Raw genomic sequence first — 19309 nt, forward strand, 5'->3', positions numbered from 1 at the left:
TTTATTTTTACTGACATGTTGTAAAATACTACGACTTTGGAACTGTTAAATATTATAATTTAAATGCTAGCTTTGCGTCCGATGCATTAGCACTTAATTCAAATTACACGTTTCTCGGCAGGAAATAACACATGCACAAGTTCAACAGATTGTAATTTTAGATGCAGACGCACCATTCATTTTGCAAAAAAAAGTCAGACAGTTAATAATAGTTTATGAAGGATTACTATGGTTAAACTAGTACTACGGAATAAAAACAAAATTATTTTAAATCTATTATAGTTTGTTTTGATTTGCAGTACAATAACTAGAGCGAGTTGATCAAATGATCAATGATCAACTTTATATTTGTTTCGATTATGAATGCTAATTGTGCAAGGTGCTATGGTTTTGACACTTTTTAATTGGCGCCAACTTTTCTTATTGAATATTTCACAATTTTAGAAAGGTTTGCAAATTAGGGGTCGTATAATTATAGATAACGCGGTCGTTAATTGGCACATTCTCACTCGCTAATCTCCCGCGGCGAAGATTGCAAATTCGGTAACCATGGTAGCGCTGTTTGACACGTGTCTTTATGTTTCACATTTAAGGACAGAAGTACTAGTAGATCTATTTCTGTGGAAATTATGATTTTTTTTTTAACAAAAATTGAACATCCACGAATTTACGTCCCCACGAAACAGCCGTTTTGGCCAAAACCACGATATTTCGTGCCGATTTCACAGTAACCCCCCACCACTCGTGGCGGGGGTTTAATAAGCATACATTATAAGCCACCATATTGTGCAAACCTGCTTGCTGTTCATGACATCCAATAAAATCAAGAAAATAAAATGCCAAGCTTGAACTTTGCATTGCATGTTTTTGAGTTTTCATGCATTTCATTAATGCAATATCTCAACTGATCGGAATTAACACACATTTTTCTCAGTGAATGCAGCGCTGTAAGAATGAACAAATACCTTGGAGAAATGGTCAAGTTTTTATTAACTGGTAATGCAATCTTGAACCTAGCACAGCAGATCAGATTTACCAGTCTATCCGGCTATGGAAAATGGTAGAAGGTTCAACAACCATGCTCGCTATTTGACTCATGCCAAATCATCATTTATGGTTAAAATTATACACAATAATAATGAAAGTAAAACCAAGAACATTTAAAGTTTCATCATTCTAAAGTTTTAATCAATAAATTCATGTTCCAGTGAAGTGAACAAAAAATGTTTCATATATTTGTCAAAATTAAAGAATTCTTATTTTATGTACCTATTTCGCAGTAACAACATTCTTATTCTGGAACTGAACAAAGACCTTTTCTTACAAATGCATGAAATGTGAAACTTTAGAGTTTTAAGTTAAAAGAAGTCTACCTGCAAAGTGCTTCAGCATCGAAACTCTTGTTATTTCTGTGGTCTATTATCACAACATCATGCTGCTTGGACATAAAACATTCAAGAGCACTATCAGGGTTTCTAGATATGTTACATTTGTAGCCTGCTTTTTCTGCTGCCCAGTAGAAGGCATCACTTTGATAATCTTCTCGGGAAAACACAAGCAGTATCTGAAATAACAAACATTAAAGGGATTACTATTTAAAGCTAAAATATTAGACAAAATGAATGAAGTATTGCCATGCATGCAATACAAAGTTACCTACCGGCAGATGACTATGTTATCTCAACTGCAGCACAACCTAATGATCTGATATCTGTCAATGCTGTATATACAGTAAATATTGCGCTATATATTATAAAATATGTTATAACGCAAACATTTTGTATTTAAATTTGCATATACAAAGTCAAAGTAACACCTGTCACTATAGAAACATATTGTTTAATAGCATATCATTTTTAAATTGGTGGGAAAGTAACACAAACAAGAGGGCCAAGATGGCCCTATATCGCTCACTAGAGTTGATTTGGCCTACTAACCTAGATTTTGACCCCAAATGACCCAGTTTAAAACTTGACCTAGAGATCATCTATACAAACATTCTGACCAAGCTTCATGAAGATTGGGTCACAACTGCGGCCTCAAGATTATTAACAAGTTTTTCCTTTGATTTGACTGGGTGACCTAGTATCTGACCGCACATGACCCAGATTCGAACTTGACCTAGAGGTCATCAAGACAAATACTTTGACCAATTCTCATGAGTTTTAAACTTAAACTTTGGACTCTATAGAGTGTTAACAAGATTTTCCTTTGATCTGGCCTACTGACCTATTTTTTGACCCCACATGAACCAGTTTCAAAACTGACCTAGAGATCAACTATACAAACATTCTGACCAAGTTTCATAAAGATTGGGATACAACTGTGGCCTCTAGAGTGTTAAAAAGCTTTTCCTTTGGTTTGACGGGGTGACCTAGTTTTTAACCCCTAATGACGCAGATTCGAACTTGACCTAGAGGTCATCAAACACTCTGACCAATTCTCATGAGTTTCCAACTTAAACTGTGCACTCTTAGAGTGTTAACAAGATTTTCCTTTGATCTGGCCTACTGACCTAGTTTTTGACCCCACATGACCCAGTTTCGAACTTGACCTATAGATCATCAAGACAAACATTCTGACCAAGTTTCATAAAGATTGGGGGTTTTTTGTTTTGTTTTTTTTATTTAACGTTGCACTGACACATGATAGGTCATATGGCGACTTTCCAGCTTTAATGGTGGAGGAAGACCCCAGGTGCCCCTCAGTGCATTATTTCATCACGAGTGGGCACCTGGGTAGAACTACTGACCTTCAGTAAGCCAGCTGGATGGCTACCTCACATGAAGAATTCAATGCCCCGAGTGAGGCTCGATCCCACATCGATGAGAGGCAAGTGATTTGAAGTCAATGACCTTAACCACTCAGCCACGAAGGCCCCTCATAAAGATTGGGTCACAAATGTGGCCTCTAGAGTGTTAACAAGGAAAATGTTGATGGACGACGCACGATGGAGGACGCACGACACCGGACAATGACCGGTCACAATAGCTAATCTTGAGCACTTTGTGCTCTGGTGAGCTAAAAATGTAATGAAATACTTTATCATATTAAAAGGAGGTAATTCTGAAGAAAAATACACCACAATATTTTTCAACTGGGTCAGTATGACACATCAGCTTGTTGTACTGAATATGTACACAAACATTATATGGAGCTCTGCCCATTTAAGTGAAGTCAACTACACAACACAACATGACATTATCTGGAGCTCTGCCCATTAAAATGAAGTCAGCTACACAAAATTATGACATTATCTGGAGCTTTGTCCTGTCAAATGAAGTCAGCTACACAAAAACATGACATTATCTGGAGCTTTGTCCATTCAAATGAAGTCAGCTACACAAAATCATGACATTATCTGGAGCTTTGTCCAGTCAAATGAAGTCAGCTACACAAAATCATGACATTATCTGGAGCTTTGTCCATTCAAATGAAGTCAGCTACACAAAATCATGACATTATCTGCAGCTTTGTCCATTCAAATGTAGTCAGCTACACAAAATCATGACATTATCTGGAGCTTTACCCATTCACCTTAAGTCAGCTACACAAGAAAGCATGACACTATCTGGAGCGTTGCCCATTCAAATAAAGTCAGCTACACAAAATCATGACATTATCTGGAGCTTTGTCCATTAAAATCAAGTCAGCTACACAAAAACATGACATTATCTGGAGCTTTGTCCAGTCAAATGAAGTCAGCTACACAAAAACATGACATTATCTGGAGCTTTGTCCTGTCAAATGAAGTCAGCTAAACAAAAACATGACATTATCTGGAGCTTTGTCCTGTCAAATGAAGTCAGCTACACAAAATCATGACATTATCTGGAGCTTTGTCCATTAAAATGAAGTCAGCTACACAAAAGTATGACACTATCTGGGGCTTTGTCCATTAAAATGTAGTCAGCTACACAAAATCATGACATTATCTGGAGCTTTACCCATTCACCTGAAGTCAGCTACACAAAATCATGACATTATCTGGAGCTTTGCCCATTCAAATGAAGTCAGCAACACAAAATCATGACATTAATTGGAGCTTTGCCCATTCAAATGAAGTCAGCTACACTAAATCATGACATTATCTGGAGCTTTGCCCATTCAAATGAAGCCAGCTACACAAAATCATGATATTATCTGGAGCTTTACCCATTTACCTGAAGTCAGTTACACAAAATCATGACATTATCTGGAGCTTTGCCCATTCAAATGAAGTCAGCTTCACAAAATCATGACATTATCTGCAGCTTTGTCCATTCAAATGTAGTCAGCTACACAAAAACATGACATTATCTGGAGCTTTGCCCATTCAAGTGAAGTCAACTACACAAAATCATGACTTTATCTGAAGCCGTCCCATTTAAGTGAAATCAGCTACACAAAAATTTCCATTTATGTCGAGCCTTGCCAATTTATGAAGTCATGTTGAATATATTGACAGCAACTGGCGCCTAAAGTCAATTTAGAACTAATACATCAGTCAAATGTACAAACAATGTACACTAAACACAGCAGAAAGTTTCCTGAAATGACACCATTCATTTGGATACATTCTCTCTTAAAGTTAAAAGCTGTAACAGCACTAAGGAAATGGTTATCACTGCAGTGTTTATTGATGGGCCCTAGACAAGTTTTTGGATTCTCTCATTTTTGCTAGCAGATCAATAGAGTGTGGCTTAAAGATGCAAATGTAACCTAAAGCTCTCTCTCTCTCACTCAGAAATAGCCTTCATAATGAATATGTATTAAATGTTTTCTCGTGTTTGTTAACAGTAATCTGTCAGAAACAGTCAGTCCCCAAAAAAACACAGGCAGACTAAACTTTTTCTTATTCCATATTTAGTAACTATGTGAATGTTTACTGTAATTCATTCTTGCAGTTACCTTGTCCTGTACTAATATTACTGTAAATGTGTACACTAAATTAGACTCAAATACATGTATTTGAAAATAACTCCTCTCCTTATCATATTGTTGAAACTCTCCACAAAGTCATAAATTTTACAGATCAATTTATAAAACACACTTTAGTTTCTCATAAAAATCAACTTTAATTCAAACTGGGCCAAACAAAAAGCACTGAAAACGTCAAAGGTCTCTAATGATGTCCATAGGAAGAGCACCTGCTATAGGGGAGGATGGGACCAGTTGGTCACTTTAAATTTTATAATGCCATTTTTGCTCTTAAATGTCACAGATGTCATGACAACATATTTTTCCAAGTAACACATTTCTGTCTACAGTATGACAGGTTTCTATTTGTCCAGAGGTAAAACATTTTGTGCTCAGACAAAAGTGGCCATAATTCAAGGTATTTTTCTGTTAAATCTAAGCAAAGGACAATACCTGAATCACAAGAGTTGTGAAAAAGATGCCAGTAAAATAATTCATCAGGATTTAGTAATATACTAGTGACAGAATTTGTTTAGGTATGAAATATCACCAATGTTAACTGAAAAGGGTGTTGGTTACTGATACATGAAATATCTGTCTCATGTTTCACAGACAAATTTTCAAAAAAGGAAATGTCCAAATTACCCATATTTGTAAGTCATAAATCTGTCATACTGCAGACAGATATCCATGACATGGGAAAATGTACAGTCATCAATTTTGTGACATTTAACAGACATAATGGCATTAGGTTTATTTTACTATGTACATAATCTGCTCAATAATCAGTTCAATCAGTCACTATTTTGAGGCAAAGTAACACCATAGCATCAAAAATAATGAATAATAGACTTTCATATCAATTCTGTGAAATGCCAACCTACTTCCACTTCCCATGATGGCAAATATCACAGAATTAATATTGAAATCCATGGCATTTAGCTCAGAAATCCATTACCAAGGCTCATCTTCATTTGACTGACACTACTAATACACTAAACAGACAAAGCTGTAGAGTGTTTTGCATTCGAAAGTAGACATAACTCTGGACAGTCACAACAGACTGCAGACTGGGTTAGCCCTCACATACAGTAAGCAGCCATAGCATTGAACAACAGACCGCAGAGTGGTTAGCCTTTGCATACAGTAAGCAGACATAACTCAGGATAACATACTGCAGAGTGGTTAGCCCTGGCATAGTGTAAGCAGACATAACTCAGGATAACATACAGCAGAGTGGTTAGCCCTGGCATACAGTAAGTAGACATAACTCTGGATAACATAGTGCAGAGGGGTTAGCCCTGGCATACAGTGAGTAGACATAACTCTGGATAACAGACTGCAGAGTGGTTAGCCCTGGCATATAGTAAGTAGACATAACTCAGGATAACATACTGCAGAGTGGTTAGCCCTGGCATACAGTAAGCAGACATAACTCAGGATAACATAGTGCAGAGTGGTTAGCCCTGGCATACAGTAAGTAGACATAACTTTGGATAACATAGTGCAGAGGGGTTAGCCCTGGCATACAGTAAGTAGACGTAACACTGGATAACAGACTGAAGAGTGGTTAGCCCTGGCATACAGTAAGTAGACATAACACTGGATAACATGCAGAGTGGTTAGCCCTGGCATACAGTAAGTAGACATAACTCTGGATAACATACTGCAGAGCAGTTAGCCCTAGCATATAGTAAGTAGACATAACACTGGACAACATACTGCAGAGGGGTTAGCCCTGGCATACAGTAAGTAAACATAACTCTGGATAACATACTGCAGAGTGGTTAGCCCTGGTATACAGTGAGTAGACATAACACTGGATAACATGCAGAGTAGTTAGCCCTGGCATACAGAAAGTAGACATAACTCTGGATAACATACTGCAGAGCAGTTAGCCCTAGCATATAGTAAGTAGACATAACACTGGACAACATACTGCAGAGGGGTTAGCCCTGGCATACAGTGAGTAGACATAACACTGGATAACATGAAGAGTGGTTAGTCCTGGCATACAGTGAGTAGACATAACACTGGCTAACAGACTGCAGAGTTATTAGCCCTTGCATACATTAAGTAGACATAACACTGGATACATACTGCAGAGTGGTTAGCCCTGGTAACATGACAACGATACTGCAGTGGTTAGCCCTGGCATACAGTAAGTAGACATAACACTGGATAACATACTGCAGAGTGGTTAGCCCTGGTATACAGTGAGTAGACATAACACTGGATAACATGCAGAGTGGTTAGCCCTGGCATACAGTAAGTAGACATAACACTGGATAACATGCAGAGTGGTTAGCCCTGGCATACAGTAGAGTGGTTAGCCCTCGTATACAGTGAGTAGACATAACACTGGATAACATACTGCAGAGTGGTTAGCCCTGGTATACAGTGAGTAGACATAACACTGGATAACATGCAGAGTGGTTAGCCCTGGCATACAATAAGTAGACATTACACTGGATAACATACTGCCAAGTGGTTAGCTCTGGCACACAGTATGTAGACCTAACACTGGATAACATATGCAGAGTGGTTAGCCCTGGCATAACATATGCAGAGTGGTTAGCCCTGGCATACAGTAAGTAGACATAACACTGGATAACATGCAGAGTGGTTAGCCCTGGCATACAGTAAGTAGACATAACACTGGATAACATGCAGAGTGGTTAGCCCTGGCATAAAGTGAGTAGGCATGGATAACAGCCTGTAGAGTGGTTGCATGTTTCGTAAAAAAAAAAAATTTCGTCCTTTTCGACAGACTTTATTCTGATTGTACATGAACACAGAAAATTACAATAATAAAGTTAGTATAAAATTCACTGATTAAGAACAAAAAAGTGTAAGTGATAAGGAACAAATTCTAGATCTATCTATTAAATTAAATCAAACAAATATTCCTGAAATACTCCAAAATCTGCATTCTGCAAACAAAAAGCAAGAGATATCCTATAAGAATTCCTTACTAAGAGGATCATTAAATGTATATTTCATGGACAACCATCTAAATGTTGCTGTCTTACTGTGCTCAGTTATGACATGTTTATTTCATGGACAACCATCTAAATGTTGCTGTCTTATTGCGCTCAGTTATGACATGTTTATTTCATGGACAACCATCTAAATGTTGCTGTCTTATTGCGCTCAGTTATGACATGTTTATTTCATGGACAACCATCTAAATGTTGCTGTCTTACTGCGCTCAGTTATGACATGTTTGATGCAATATTAATTCATTTATGTTTTGGCATGTTTTACCTGGTAAGCAATTTAATAATGGCCTATTTTCTTACAACTTCAATGGTACAGCCATAAAAAGCTGAACTGAAAACTTTCATTAACAAATAACAACTGCCAATATCATAATAATGAAAAAGGTCAAAACAAATGAAAGTGTTTATATATGATACTTATCAAAAATTGTAAATTGATTTTATCATAAAGGTGCAAACAGTAGCTGTTATTCGAATATAACATAATGGAATGAAATCACCTCTGACTTAATGCATTGCAAAGAGAAGTTTGTTTAGGTTGTCTAGAAATGTTCTGATTGTTATCTGTACTTTTTTCATATTTTATGTAGCCAGAAATGATGAATTTTATATAAATAACTTGGGTTATTTGTTTATATGCATGGATTTTTAGACCCAAACACATCGTTTCCAACCAGTACGTTTCTTTTATATTGGAGTAAAGTTTTAACCCTTATCATGCTGGACACGACTGGTTCTGCCTTTGCGACCAGTGTAGATCATGATCAGCCTGCACATCTTTTTGTAAGCACCCCTTTTAACAGTTAATGGTGCTGTTCAAACTGGAAGATGGACAAGTTCATTATAGAAATTCAGCATGGTAAGGGTTAACAGGTATTCTCGTCTTAACTACATTATGCGGATGGCAAAGACTTTTGCACCAAGTACAGATGGCAAAGACTTTTGCACCAAGTACAGATGGCAAAGACTTTTGCACCAAGTACAGATGGCAAAGACTTTTGCAACAAATACAATTAATATTATTTCAAATGTTTTCAACACACTGTACAGTGACTGACTTTAACACTATAGTCAATAGGAGTGGCCATGCCATGCAATGTTCATACATAAACTCATATCATAAAGGCTAAAAAGGTTTGTCAACAGCCCAGACTGAAAAAATTCCTCTCCCTAGACCCTAAAATAACAACAACAAATTCTTCTTGCAATCCCCTCAAGCACCAGGACAAATGGCAGAAATCAATGCAGAAATTAGATCTTACATACAAGAGGACCATGATGGCCCTATATCGCTCACCTGTTATCATTGCACTTGAGGACAAGAAGGTCCTCAGAAAAAATATCTAAATCCAAAAGACAGGAACAACAATGGGAAGAAATTTAACCAAAAAGAAAAAAAAAATCTTACAAGGTATAGATATGTTAAAATACACCTAAAAATTGGCGGTACCATCCATGTTGTACCACAGAAAACTGGTCTCGTGTTTTCCCTACGGCCAATAATAAAAAATGTGACTAAAAATAAGCTATTTATAGTAACGTAAAAAGTAAGTAATTAAAAAAATATATTGTAAGTGGACAAAAGAAGGATTTGCCAAATAAATCTGTTGACATAAATGAAATTTCAGATCAGTATCTTCATTAATTACGGAGATATACCCATTTTAATTTGAAATAAAGGGAGGTAATTTGACATAAATCAGTCCATAGTTATCTACCCTGATTGGCTCAGTCCAACTAATGACAATAATGAAATTTCAAATAAGTCCTATAAGTACTTCCTGATATAAATCCATTTTGATTACAATCAGGGGAGGTAATCAGATATAAAATAACTCTGGAACCTACGAATGGATCTAATTTGTCATGGAATCCATGATTTATTGTTGCTGAAGATATTTTGGAAGTTTGTATCAAATAAAACCATAAATGTTGTTGAAGATATTTTGGAAGTTTGTATCAAATAAAACCATAAATGAAGTCTCTATATGGCTGCAAAAGCCAATATAGCCAATTTTGGACCTTTAAGGGGCCATAACTCTGGAACCCATAAAGGAATCTGGCCAGTTCAAAAAAGGAACCAAGATCTTGTGGTGATACAAGTTGTATGCAAGTTTGGTTAAAATCAAATTATAAATGAAGCTGCTATTGTGCAGACAAGGTCAAAATAGCTAATTTTGGCCCTTTCAGGGGCCATAACTCTGGAATCCATTATGGGATCTGGCCAGTTCAAGAAAGGAACCGAGATCTTATGGTGATACAAGTTGTGTGCAAGTTTGGTTAAAATTAAATCATAAATAAAGCAACTATTGTGCAGACAAGGTCAAAATAGCTAATTTTGGCCCTTTCAGGGGCCATAACTCTGGAACCTGTAATGGGATCTGGCCAGTTCAAGAAAGGAACCGAGATCTTATGGTGATACAAGTTGTGTGCAAGTTTGGTTAAAATAAAATCATAAATGAAACCACTACTGTGCAGACAAGAAATTGTTGACGGACGGACGCACGCACGAGACGGACGGACTGACGACGGACGACGGACGAAGGGTGATCACAAAAGCCCACCTTGTCACTATGTGACAGGTGAGCTAAAAACACATGTTCAGTATATTATGTTACATGTCAGACTGTGTGTCCAGAAGAGTTTTCACAGAGGAGAAAACTGGCAAAAACTCTAGACACAGTCTAAGCAAAGAATTATTCTGAAGGCAACCTTGCCAGACTAATGGAATCTTGAGTACAGACTGATGTGATCAAGAAAACATTGAACCTAAATGAAGTGGGCAGTCATATAAAAGGGTTTGGTAATAGAATTTCGTTTGTGGCACATAAAATGACAGACAGACTGGTAAACCACATTGGCTGGAGAGGAAATGAAACTTAAACTCTATGAGTACAAAGTTCAGCTACTGAGAAATTCAGTTTGGTTGACCGCTATTGCATTTGTATCAATCAATGTGGATATATATAAACTAAGAATCATATTGACAATAACCTATACTAGCATCTCACCCTTACCTTTGGTTCCAGTAAGTGTAAGCTCAAGTGCATCATCATACTGGAACTAGGATCAGTAGCCAGAGACATTGAGTAAAACAAGAGCTATCAGGGACAGCAAAGTTCCATGATTCAAAAGTCCCGTCATTAATAATTAACAATGCTAAAATCATGAAAACAAAGGAACAAAAGTGGAAACAACTGTGAGTCACAGAACTTTCCACTTTTATGAATCTTTGGGATAAAAGACTATACACAAAAAGAAGATAAGGTTGATCCATTCCCACAAGTAACAAGAGCTGTCTCCATAGGATGACACATGCCCCCGATGGCACTTTAAATGAATAGTTATGGCCGATGTTCGAGTTTAGGACCTTTGACCTACAGAGCTGGGTCTTGCGCGTGACACGTCGTCTTACTGTGTCACACATTTATGCGTAGTTATTTTAAAATGCAAGCATGAATGACAAAGATATGGACCGGACACGCCCATCAATGCACTATCATGAAAAAAGACCTTTAACATCTAAGTGTGACCTTGACCTTTGAGCTACGGATCTGGGTCTTGCGCATGACACGTCGTCTTACTGTGGTACACATTCATGCCAAGTTATTTGAAAATCCATCCATCGATGACAAAGATATGGACCGGACACGCCCATCAATGCACTATCCCTTAATGTCTAAGTGTGACCTTGACCTTTGAGATACGGACCTGGGTCTTGCGCGCGACACGTCGTCTTACTGTGGTACACATTCATGCCAAGTTATTTGAAAATCCATCCATCGATGACAAAGATATGGACCGGACACGCCCATCAATGCACTATCCCTTAATGTCTAAGTGTGACCTTGACCTTTGAGGAAAGGACCTGGGTCTTGCGCGCGACACATCGTCTTACTGTGGTACACATTCATGCCAAGTTATTTGAAAATCCATCCATCGATGACAAAGATATGGACCGGACACGCCATCAATGCAATAACCTTTAATGTCTAAGTGTGACCTTGACCTTTGAGCTACGGACCTGGGTCTTGCGCGCGACACGTCGTCTTACTGTGGTACACATTCATGCCAAGTTATTTGAAAATCCATCCATCGATGACAAAGATATGGACCGGACACGCCCATCAATGCACTATCCTTTAATGTCTAAGTGTGACCTTGACCTTTGAGCTACGGACCTGGGTCTTGCGCGCGACACGTCGTCTTACTGTGGTACACATTCATGCCAAGTTATTTGAAAATCCATCCATCGATGACAAAGATATGGACCGGACACGAAAAATGCGGACAGACTGACAGACCGACAGACCGACAGACAGACAGACGGTTCAAAAACTATATGCCTCCCTTCGGGGGCATAAAAAGCAGTGACTAATTTGAAATCGGCGAATAACTCTGTAAAAATACAAAACAGTGGTATGGAACATCAGATCATTACATTGAACAAGGGTGCAAAGTTTCAATCCATTCCTATAATTTAACAAGAGCTGTCTCCATGCCCCCGATGGCACTTTGAATGAATAGTTATGGCCGATGTTAGAGTTTAAGACCTTTGACCTACGGACCTGAGTCTTGCGCGCAACACGTCGTCTTATTATGCCACACATTCACGCGTAGTTATTTTAAAATCCATGCATGAATGACAAAGATATGGACCGGACACGCCCATCAATGCACTATCATGAAATATGACCTTTAACGTCTAAGTGTGACCTTGACCTTTGAGCTACAGACCTGGGTCTTACGCGCGACACGTCGTCTTACTGTGCCACACATTAATGGTAAGTTACTTGAAAATCCATCCATGGATGACAAAGATATGGACAGGACACACCCATCAATGCACTATCATGAAAAGTGACCTTTAACGTCTAAGTGTGACCTTGATCTTTGAGCTACAGACCTGGGTCTTGCGCGCCACACGTCGTCTTACTGTGGTACACATTCATGCCAAGTTATTTGAAAATCCATCCATGGAAGACAAAGATATGGACCGGACACGCCCATCAATGCACTATCATGAAAAATGACCTTTAACGTCTAAGTGTGACCTTGACCTTTGAGCTACGGACCTGGGTCTTGCTCGCGACACGTCGTCTTACTGTGGTACACATTCATGCCAAGTTATTTGAAAATCCATCCATGGATGACAAAGATATGGACCGGACACGAAAATTGCAGACAGACGGACAGACGGTTCAAAAACTATATGCCTCCCTTCGGGGGCATAAAAACCTGTAATACTTAACCAAAAATTGCTAAAAATGGCAACAACAATAAGCCATGTGGGACTAAAACAACAAAGAGGAATATTTCTGTAAACAAGAGGGCCAAGAGCGGAGCAAAAATGTGGCCTCTAGAGTGTAAACAACATTTTTCTTCATTTTGGCCTAGTGACCTAGTTTTAGATACCACATGACCCAATTTTTAAACCATCCAATTTCATGGAGACAAACATTCTGACCAATTTTCATTAAGATTGGACCAAAAATGTGGCTTCTCGAGTGTTACAAAACAAGCATTTTCTTTGATTTGACCTAGTGACCTTGTTTTTGACCCCAAATGACCCAGATTATAATTCGTCTAAGATTTCATGGAGACAAACATTCTGACAAAGATTCATAAAGGTGGCCTCTAGGGTGTAAACAAGCTTTTCCTTTGATTTGACCTAGTGACCTAGTTTTTGACCACACATGACCCAGATTCAAAATTATCTAAGTCTCCTAATAACAAACATTCTGATAAAGTTTTATGAAGATTGAATAAAAAATGTGGCCCCTAGAGTGTAAACAAAGTTTTTCTTTGATTTGACCTGGTGACCTAGTTTTTGACCCCATGTAACACAGATAAAAAATCATTCGAGATTTCATGGACACAAACATTCTGTCTAAGTTTCATGCACATCAGATGAAAAATGCAGCTCCTAATGCACAACCCAAGTTTTTCTTTGATCTGATCAAGTGACCTAGTTTTTGACCACAGATGACCTATATTCAAACCTGACTTAGATTTGATCAAGACAACAATCTGATCAAATTCCACAAGTTTCCAGTGAAAAATACAGCCCCTATTGCATACACAAGTTTTTTCTTTGATTTGACCAGTTTTTGAACCCAGATGACCCATATTTGAACTTGACCTAAATTTCATCAAGACAAACATTCTGATTGAATTTCATGAAGATTCAGTGTAAAATGCAGCCCCTATTGCATACACAAGGTTTTTCTTTGATTTGACCTAGTGACCTAGTTTTTGACCCCAGATGACCAATATTCGAACTTGACCTAGATTTCATCAAAACAATCATTCTGATCAAATTCATGAAGATCTAGGAAAAAATACAGCCTCTATTGCATACATAAGCTAAGTGTGAACCGGCGACAGATGACAGACGTCAAGCGCCAGACACTGAGGGATCATAATAACTCACCTGATGCTCAGGTGGGCTAAAAAACAGACAAAATAATAAAAGTTCGACCACATTTCCTCTAACATGGAGAAAAATGTCAACTAAACATGGTTTAAGTTATGTTCAAGATATAACAGATAAATCAACTACTGCCATGCAATACAGCATCCCCCTTCTGGAAGGCGACTAATTATCTCAACTGCAAAAATAGATCTGTCAATGACGTATATATAAAATTTTGTTCTATATATACAATTGCATATAAGGCAATGTGCTTGAATATGAATTTGCATATCTTAAAGTCTACAGCTGTTAACAGCTTTCTACACTTATTAATTAAAAAAATAATTTCTTAATAGCATCTCATTTTTAAATTGGTGGAAAAATAGAGACAAAAATGGGCACAATAAAGGGAAGTAATTTTGAAGAAAATACACCAAATTATTAAGTGGGTCCATATGACATATTCAGCATGTTATGCTGAAATGTTTATGCTAAATTATCCAACTATACATACATAGATGACCAAAAATCTCTGACCTCTAAGAGTGACCTTGACCTTAAGCCTAGTGGACTGTGTCTTGTACATGAAACATTGTCTCATTATGGTGAACATTTGTGCCAAGTAATATGAATATCTCTTGATGGAAGGCAGTGTTATAGAGCAGACACAAAACAGATCCTGCTAACTTCCAACCTCCAAGTATTGGCTTGACCTCTAACAAAGTGGTTTTGGTGTTGCACTCATTATTGGGAACATTTGTGCCAAGTACTACTGTTTGCAAATCAAATTGCCCTCCCGCCTTTTCTTAAATCGATAAGACTTTTACCTTTACGTCACTAAAGCAGGGATGCTGAAGCTATATTTGGATATCGTCTAAACAGGTAACTCCGCCCTTCTATAGTATTTTTTTCCCGATACAAGTAAAAATACACTGAAGAACTTGTTTACATTGGCGGCATGACCGAGAATTTTACGAAATAAAAAGCTGATTTAAATACTGTTGGAACAAGTGTTTAACCGGAATGTAACAGATGTACTAATCTTCATTTAAAATTTAAATGAATCTTGCCACAATGCACACTACATTTAGGTAGCGTGGATGTGAAAAAAAGACACCCTCTTATACTTTACATACATACATTTTTCTGCCTAAATTTCAGTATTTTTTGCTGCAGACTTGCATCTCGTGTTTAGCTTTCACAATAATTATACTCGTGGTCGAGTTGTTGGATTAACTCATCATTGTTTAAAGGGCATAAGTTCAATACCCGGAAACAATCATGCCTCTTTAGTTGAAAAAGGAGGTAATTTCTTACGGAATATGTGAGTCTTAGTCTAACTAATTTGACGCGATCCTAGGAAACAAGTTATTTTCTTCACTTAGAAGAAATTGTCATCGCTGCCAATTTTGGTTTAAATGCTTATTTTGTTACGAATATAAATTCAAATAAAACTTACTTGTATCAAAAGGGGGCTTCAATTACTCATTAATTTATGTAAAATTTATCATAATTCCCCAAAATACGAAATATCTGGGGATTTAAACCTATGTATGTTCTTAACACCAAGAACTTTACACATATGCGTAAGCGATAAACCGCTCCCCTCCACATCACAAATATAAAACAAACTAAACGTCGAATTATTTTGACTTAAGTGAGTTTATAACTGGTTCTTTCGGTGAACGAAGAAAGGTTTGTAAATACTTGAAATAGTGTTTAAATGACTTCAAATAAACAGTAGATAAATACACATACACGTAAAACCCACCGAAAAAAAGTAAAATTAAAAACTAGATGGAGTTATATTTGTGATAGTTACGCTATGGAAGACTCTCTGCAGAAGTCTGAATAACAAATTAATCAGTTTTTACGGATATGACAATTTATAGATCTACAAGTGTTGCGTAGCTTGAAGGTTCAATGCTAGGCCTAAGTTGATCTACTTTTCTAAAAAAACCTATTACCTTGCGTGGTTGGAAATTTAGTCGATAATAATTGTCATAACAAACAAAAAACACTGTTTCCATTTGGACGTAGTTGAAATATTCTGTATTCTACTTTTAAAACAACATATCCATTATCACCTTATTGTACTTTACAATATATGCAAGTACAGCGGTACTGGACTTGACATTTCACAGATAGAGTCAGTGCTTTTTTTGACGTCAAGATAAAGAAAAAAGGACTCATTCAACTCTTTCACGACAAGGTGAATGAATAATTTATTGCTGATGGGGCGGGGTTAACCAGTCAGGATTACTCCAAAAATTATTATCTAAGCTTCAGCTTCACCATTTTTGTGACGTAAACGTGCAACTCTAACGATTTAAAAAAAGTTGAAGGGGCAATTTGATCTGCAAACAGTAGTAATATTAAAATACCTTGATGGATGACAGAGTTATGGATCAGACAGGAAACCACCCTGTTAATATAATCGTAACTTTTGACCTCAAAGTGTCTCCTTATGGGGAACAATTGTGGCAAAAAATACTAAAATTCTTTGATAAACGGTTGATTTACAGAGTCACAGGACAGGAAAAAAACACAAGGCTACTTAAACAAATAATTTTACCTCACCTTTGAGAAGTAGGATGTACAAAATACTTACAGACATTGACTTCTGTTTCAATTTCATTGGCCCAAGCATTACATCACTGTTTGACGCCTGAAAAAAAAAGGAACAAAAAACTTTTATTATTCACAGTCAAAAACTGTTTGTGGTGCCATCGACAATGTCAGTCTTCTGGAAGGATGTTGTTGAGTTGGTACAAGCACTGGTAACAAAAAACAAGAAGATATTGTATTAACCAGATGACCTAATTTCACACCTGACCTCAACTTCCCCACCACAAACATAATATGTTTTATGTGCACATCTTGACAAATAATTGACAACTGGCAATTACATCAGCTCACCTCTAGCTAAATGCAGACAGACAGATGGCAAAAATTGGGAGACATAATTTTTATGTTATTTAAAATCTAATGTAAAATGCTTAAAGAAGAATAGTCCAACTGATGAGTGGTTTCCATCACTGCATAAGGCACACTATTCTATAGAGCAAACACATACTGTGAAATCATTTAATATTCGTGGGTGACTAATTTTCGTGGATTTCGTGGTTGAGTCAATTCACGAAATTTAATCCCAATGAACAAGTAAATTTCCTACTCATGTTATGTTCAAAAGTTGAAATCCACGAATTCATATCCCCATGAAATTGCCGTTTTGACCAAAACCACGAAATTTCATGCCCACGAAATTAAATGATTTCACAGTAAACTTTTTCAACGTATAACTCTTCTCTTACTTGATTTAGTCGAACAACCAAACAAAATATCTTCTGTTTCAAGATCATTTATAAACTAATCACATTAAATTTTGTAATAAAGATTCCTTCCATCTCTCTCTCACCCCTCCCCCCCATCCCCTCCACCACCCCAACCAACAAAACTGTAAAATGTGTCTGCAGTTTTGTACTTCTAAAAAAAAAATAAAAACACACCACCTACACATAATAATTAACATTATGTTTAGGCAGTATACTAAAATATTTTCTATTAAATCACAAAAAATGTTTTCCAATTTCATGGGATTTACATTGTATAATTCTTATGGCTGTATGATTTTCACCAACAGAATCATTAGCTGTATAGAAACAATACTCTAACTTTATGTAATTGCAACTTATGGAGAAAAAAAATTGTACATTCCAAGCATGATCTTTTCAGATAAAAATTTTTGCAGATATCAAATTGCTAGGGTCTGCTGGTGCTTCTCATTCAGTATTGTATTACTTCCTGACAATTGAAACATAACACATGAATAAAACATGAAAATAAACCTCATCACATTCTATTCTATTATCCATAATGAAAAAGCGGTTTGTACACAATACATCTTGTTCTCACTGAGCAGGTATCACAACACTTGGTCAACTTATATAGCAACCTGAAACTGATTATTGGCTGCTAATTAAAATCGCAGATGTTTAATATATGACAATCCTTTCAAAGTGACGTAAAATACCTCACACAGCTGCTGAAAACACATAGCATCCACTGCGAAACTCAGTTCTACAAATCAGAACAGTTCTAGAACTGTACTAGAGCATTACAGAACAGTTCTAGACTGTTAAAGACCTACTCTTGAATTGTACTAGACAGTTAAAGACCTATTCCTGAACTGTACTAGAGTGTTCAAGACCTGCTCATGAACTGTACTAGATAGTTAAAGACCTACTCCTGTACTGTACTAGAGTGTTCAAGACCTGCTCTTGAATTGTACTAGATAGTTAACTACCTATTCCTGAACTGTACTTGACTTTTCAAGACCTATTCCTGAACAGTACCAGATAGTTAAAGACCTACTCCTGTACTGTACTAGAGTGTTCAAGACCTACTCTTGAATTGTACTAGATAGTTAAAACATATTCCTGAACTGTACTAGATTGTTCAAGACCTATTCCTGAACTGTATGACCTGCTATTGGACTGTACTAGATAGTTTAAAGACCTATTCCTGAACTGTACTTGATTGTTCAAGACCTATTCCTGAACTGTACTAGACTGTTCAAGACCTATTCTTGACCTGTTTGACCTGCTATTGAACTGTACTAGATAGTTAAAAGACTTATTCCTGAACTGTACTAAATTGTTAAAGACCTATTACTGAACTGTACTAGAGTGTTCAAGACCTGCTCTTGAATTGTACTAGATAGTTAAAGACCTATTCCTGAACTGTACTAGACTATTCAAGACCTATTCCTGAACAGTACTAGATTGTTCAAGACCTATTCCTGAACTGTATGACATGCTTTTGAACTGTACTAGACAGTTAAAGACCTATTCCTGAACTGTATGACCTGCTCTTAAATTGTACTAGATAGTTAAAGACTTATTCCTGAACTGTACTTGACTGTTCAAGACCTGCTCTTGAATTGAACTAGATAGTTAAAGACTTATTCCGGAACTGTACTAGACCGTTCAAG

At 37.0% G+C, this 19309-nt stretch overlaps 1 protein-coding gene across 6 annotated transcripts in view; it reads right to left on the reverse strand.

Annotated features, from left to right (window-relative positions):
* The window catches only part of LOC123523048 (high affinity cAMP-specific and IBMX-insensitive 3',5'-cyclic phosphodiesterase 8B-like), a 292542-nt gene that overhangs the window by 84952 nt on the left and 188281 nt on the right, over window positions 1-19309 (reverse strand). For all 6 annotated transcript variants that reach the window (XM_053549385.1, XM_053549384.1, XM_053549382.1 and 3 more), the window contains 2 exons: window positions 16928-16984; window positions 1374-1564 (listed from right to left, as the gene is read on the reverse strand). In XM_053549385.1, the coding sequence (XP_053405360.1) occupies window positions 1374-1564; window positions 16928-16984 (248 nt within the window). The remainder of the gene's footprint in view (window positions 1-1373; window positions 1565-16927; window positions 16985-19309) is intronic.

This window comes from Mercenaria mercenaria, chromosome 8 (assembly GCF_021730395.1).
Source record: "Mercenaria mercenaria strain notata chromosome 8, MADL_Memer_1, whole genome shotgun sequence".
In the NCBI taxonomy this organism is placed as follows: Eukaryota; Metazoa; Mollusca; class Bivalvia; order Venerida; family Veneridae; genus Mercenaria; species Mercenaria mercenaria.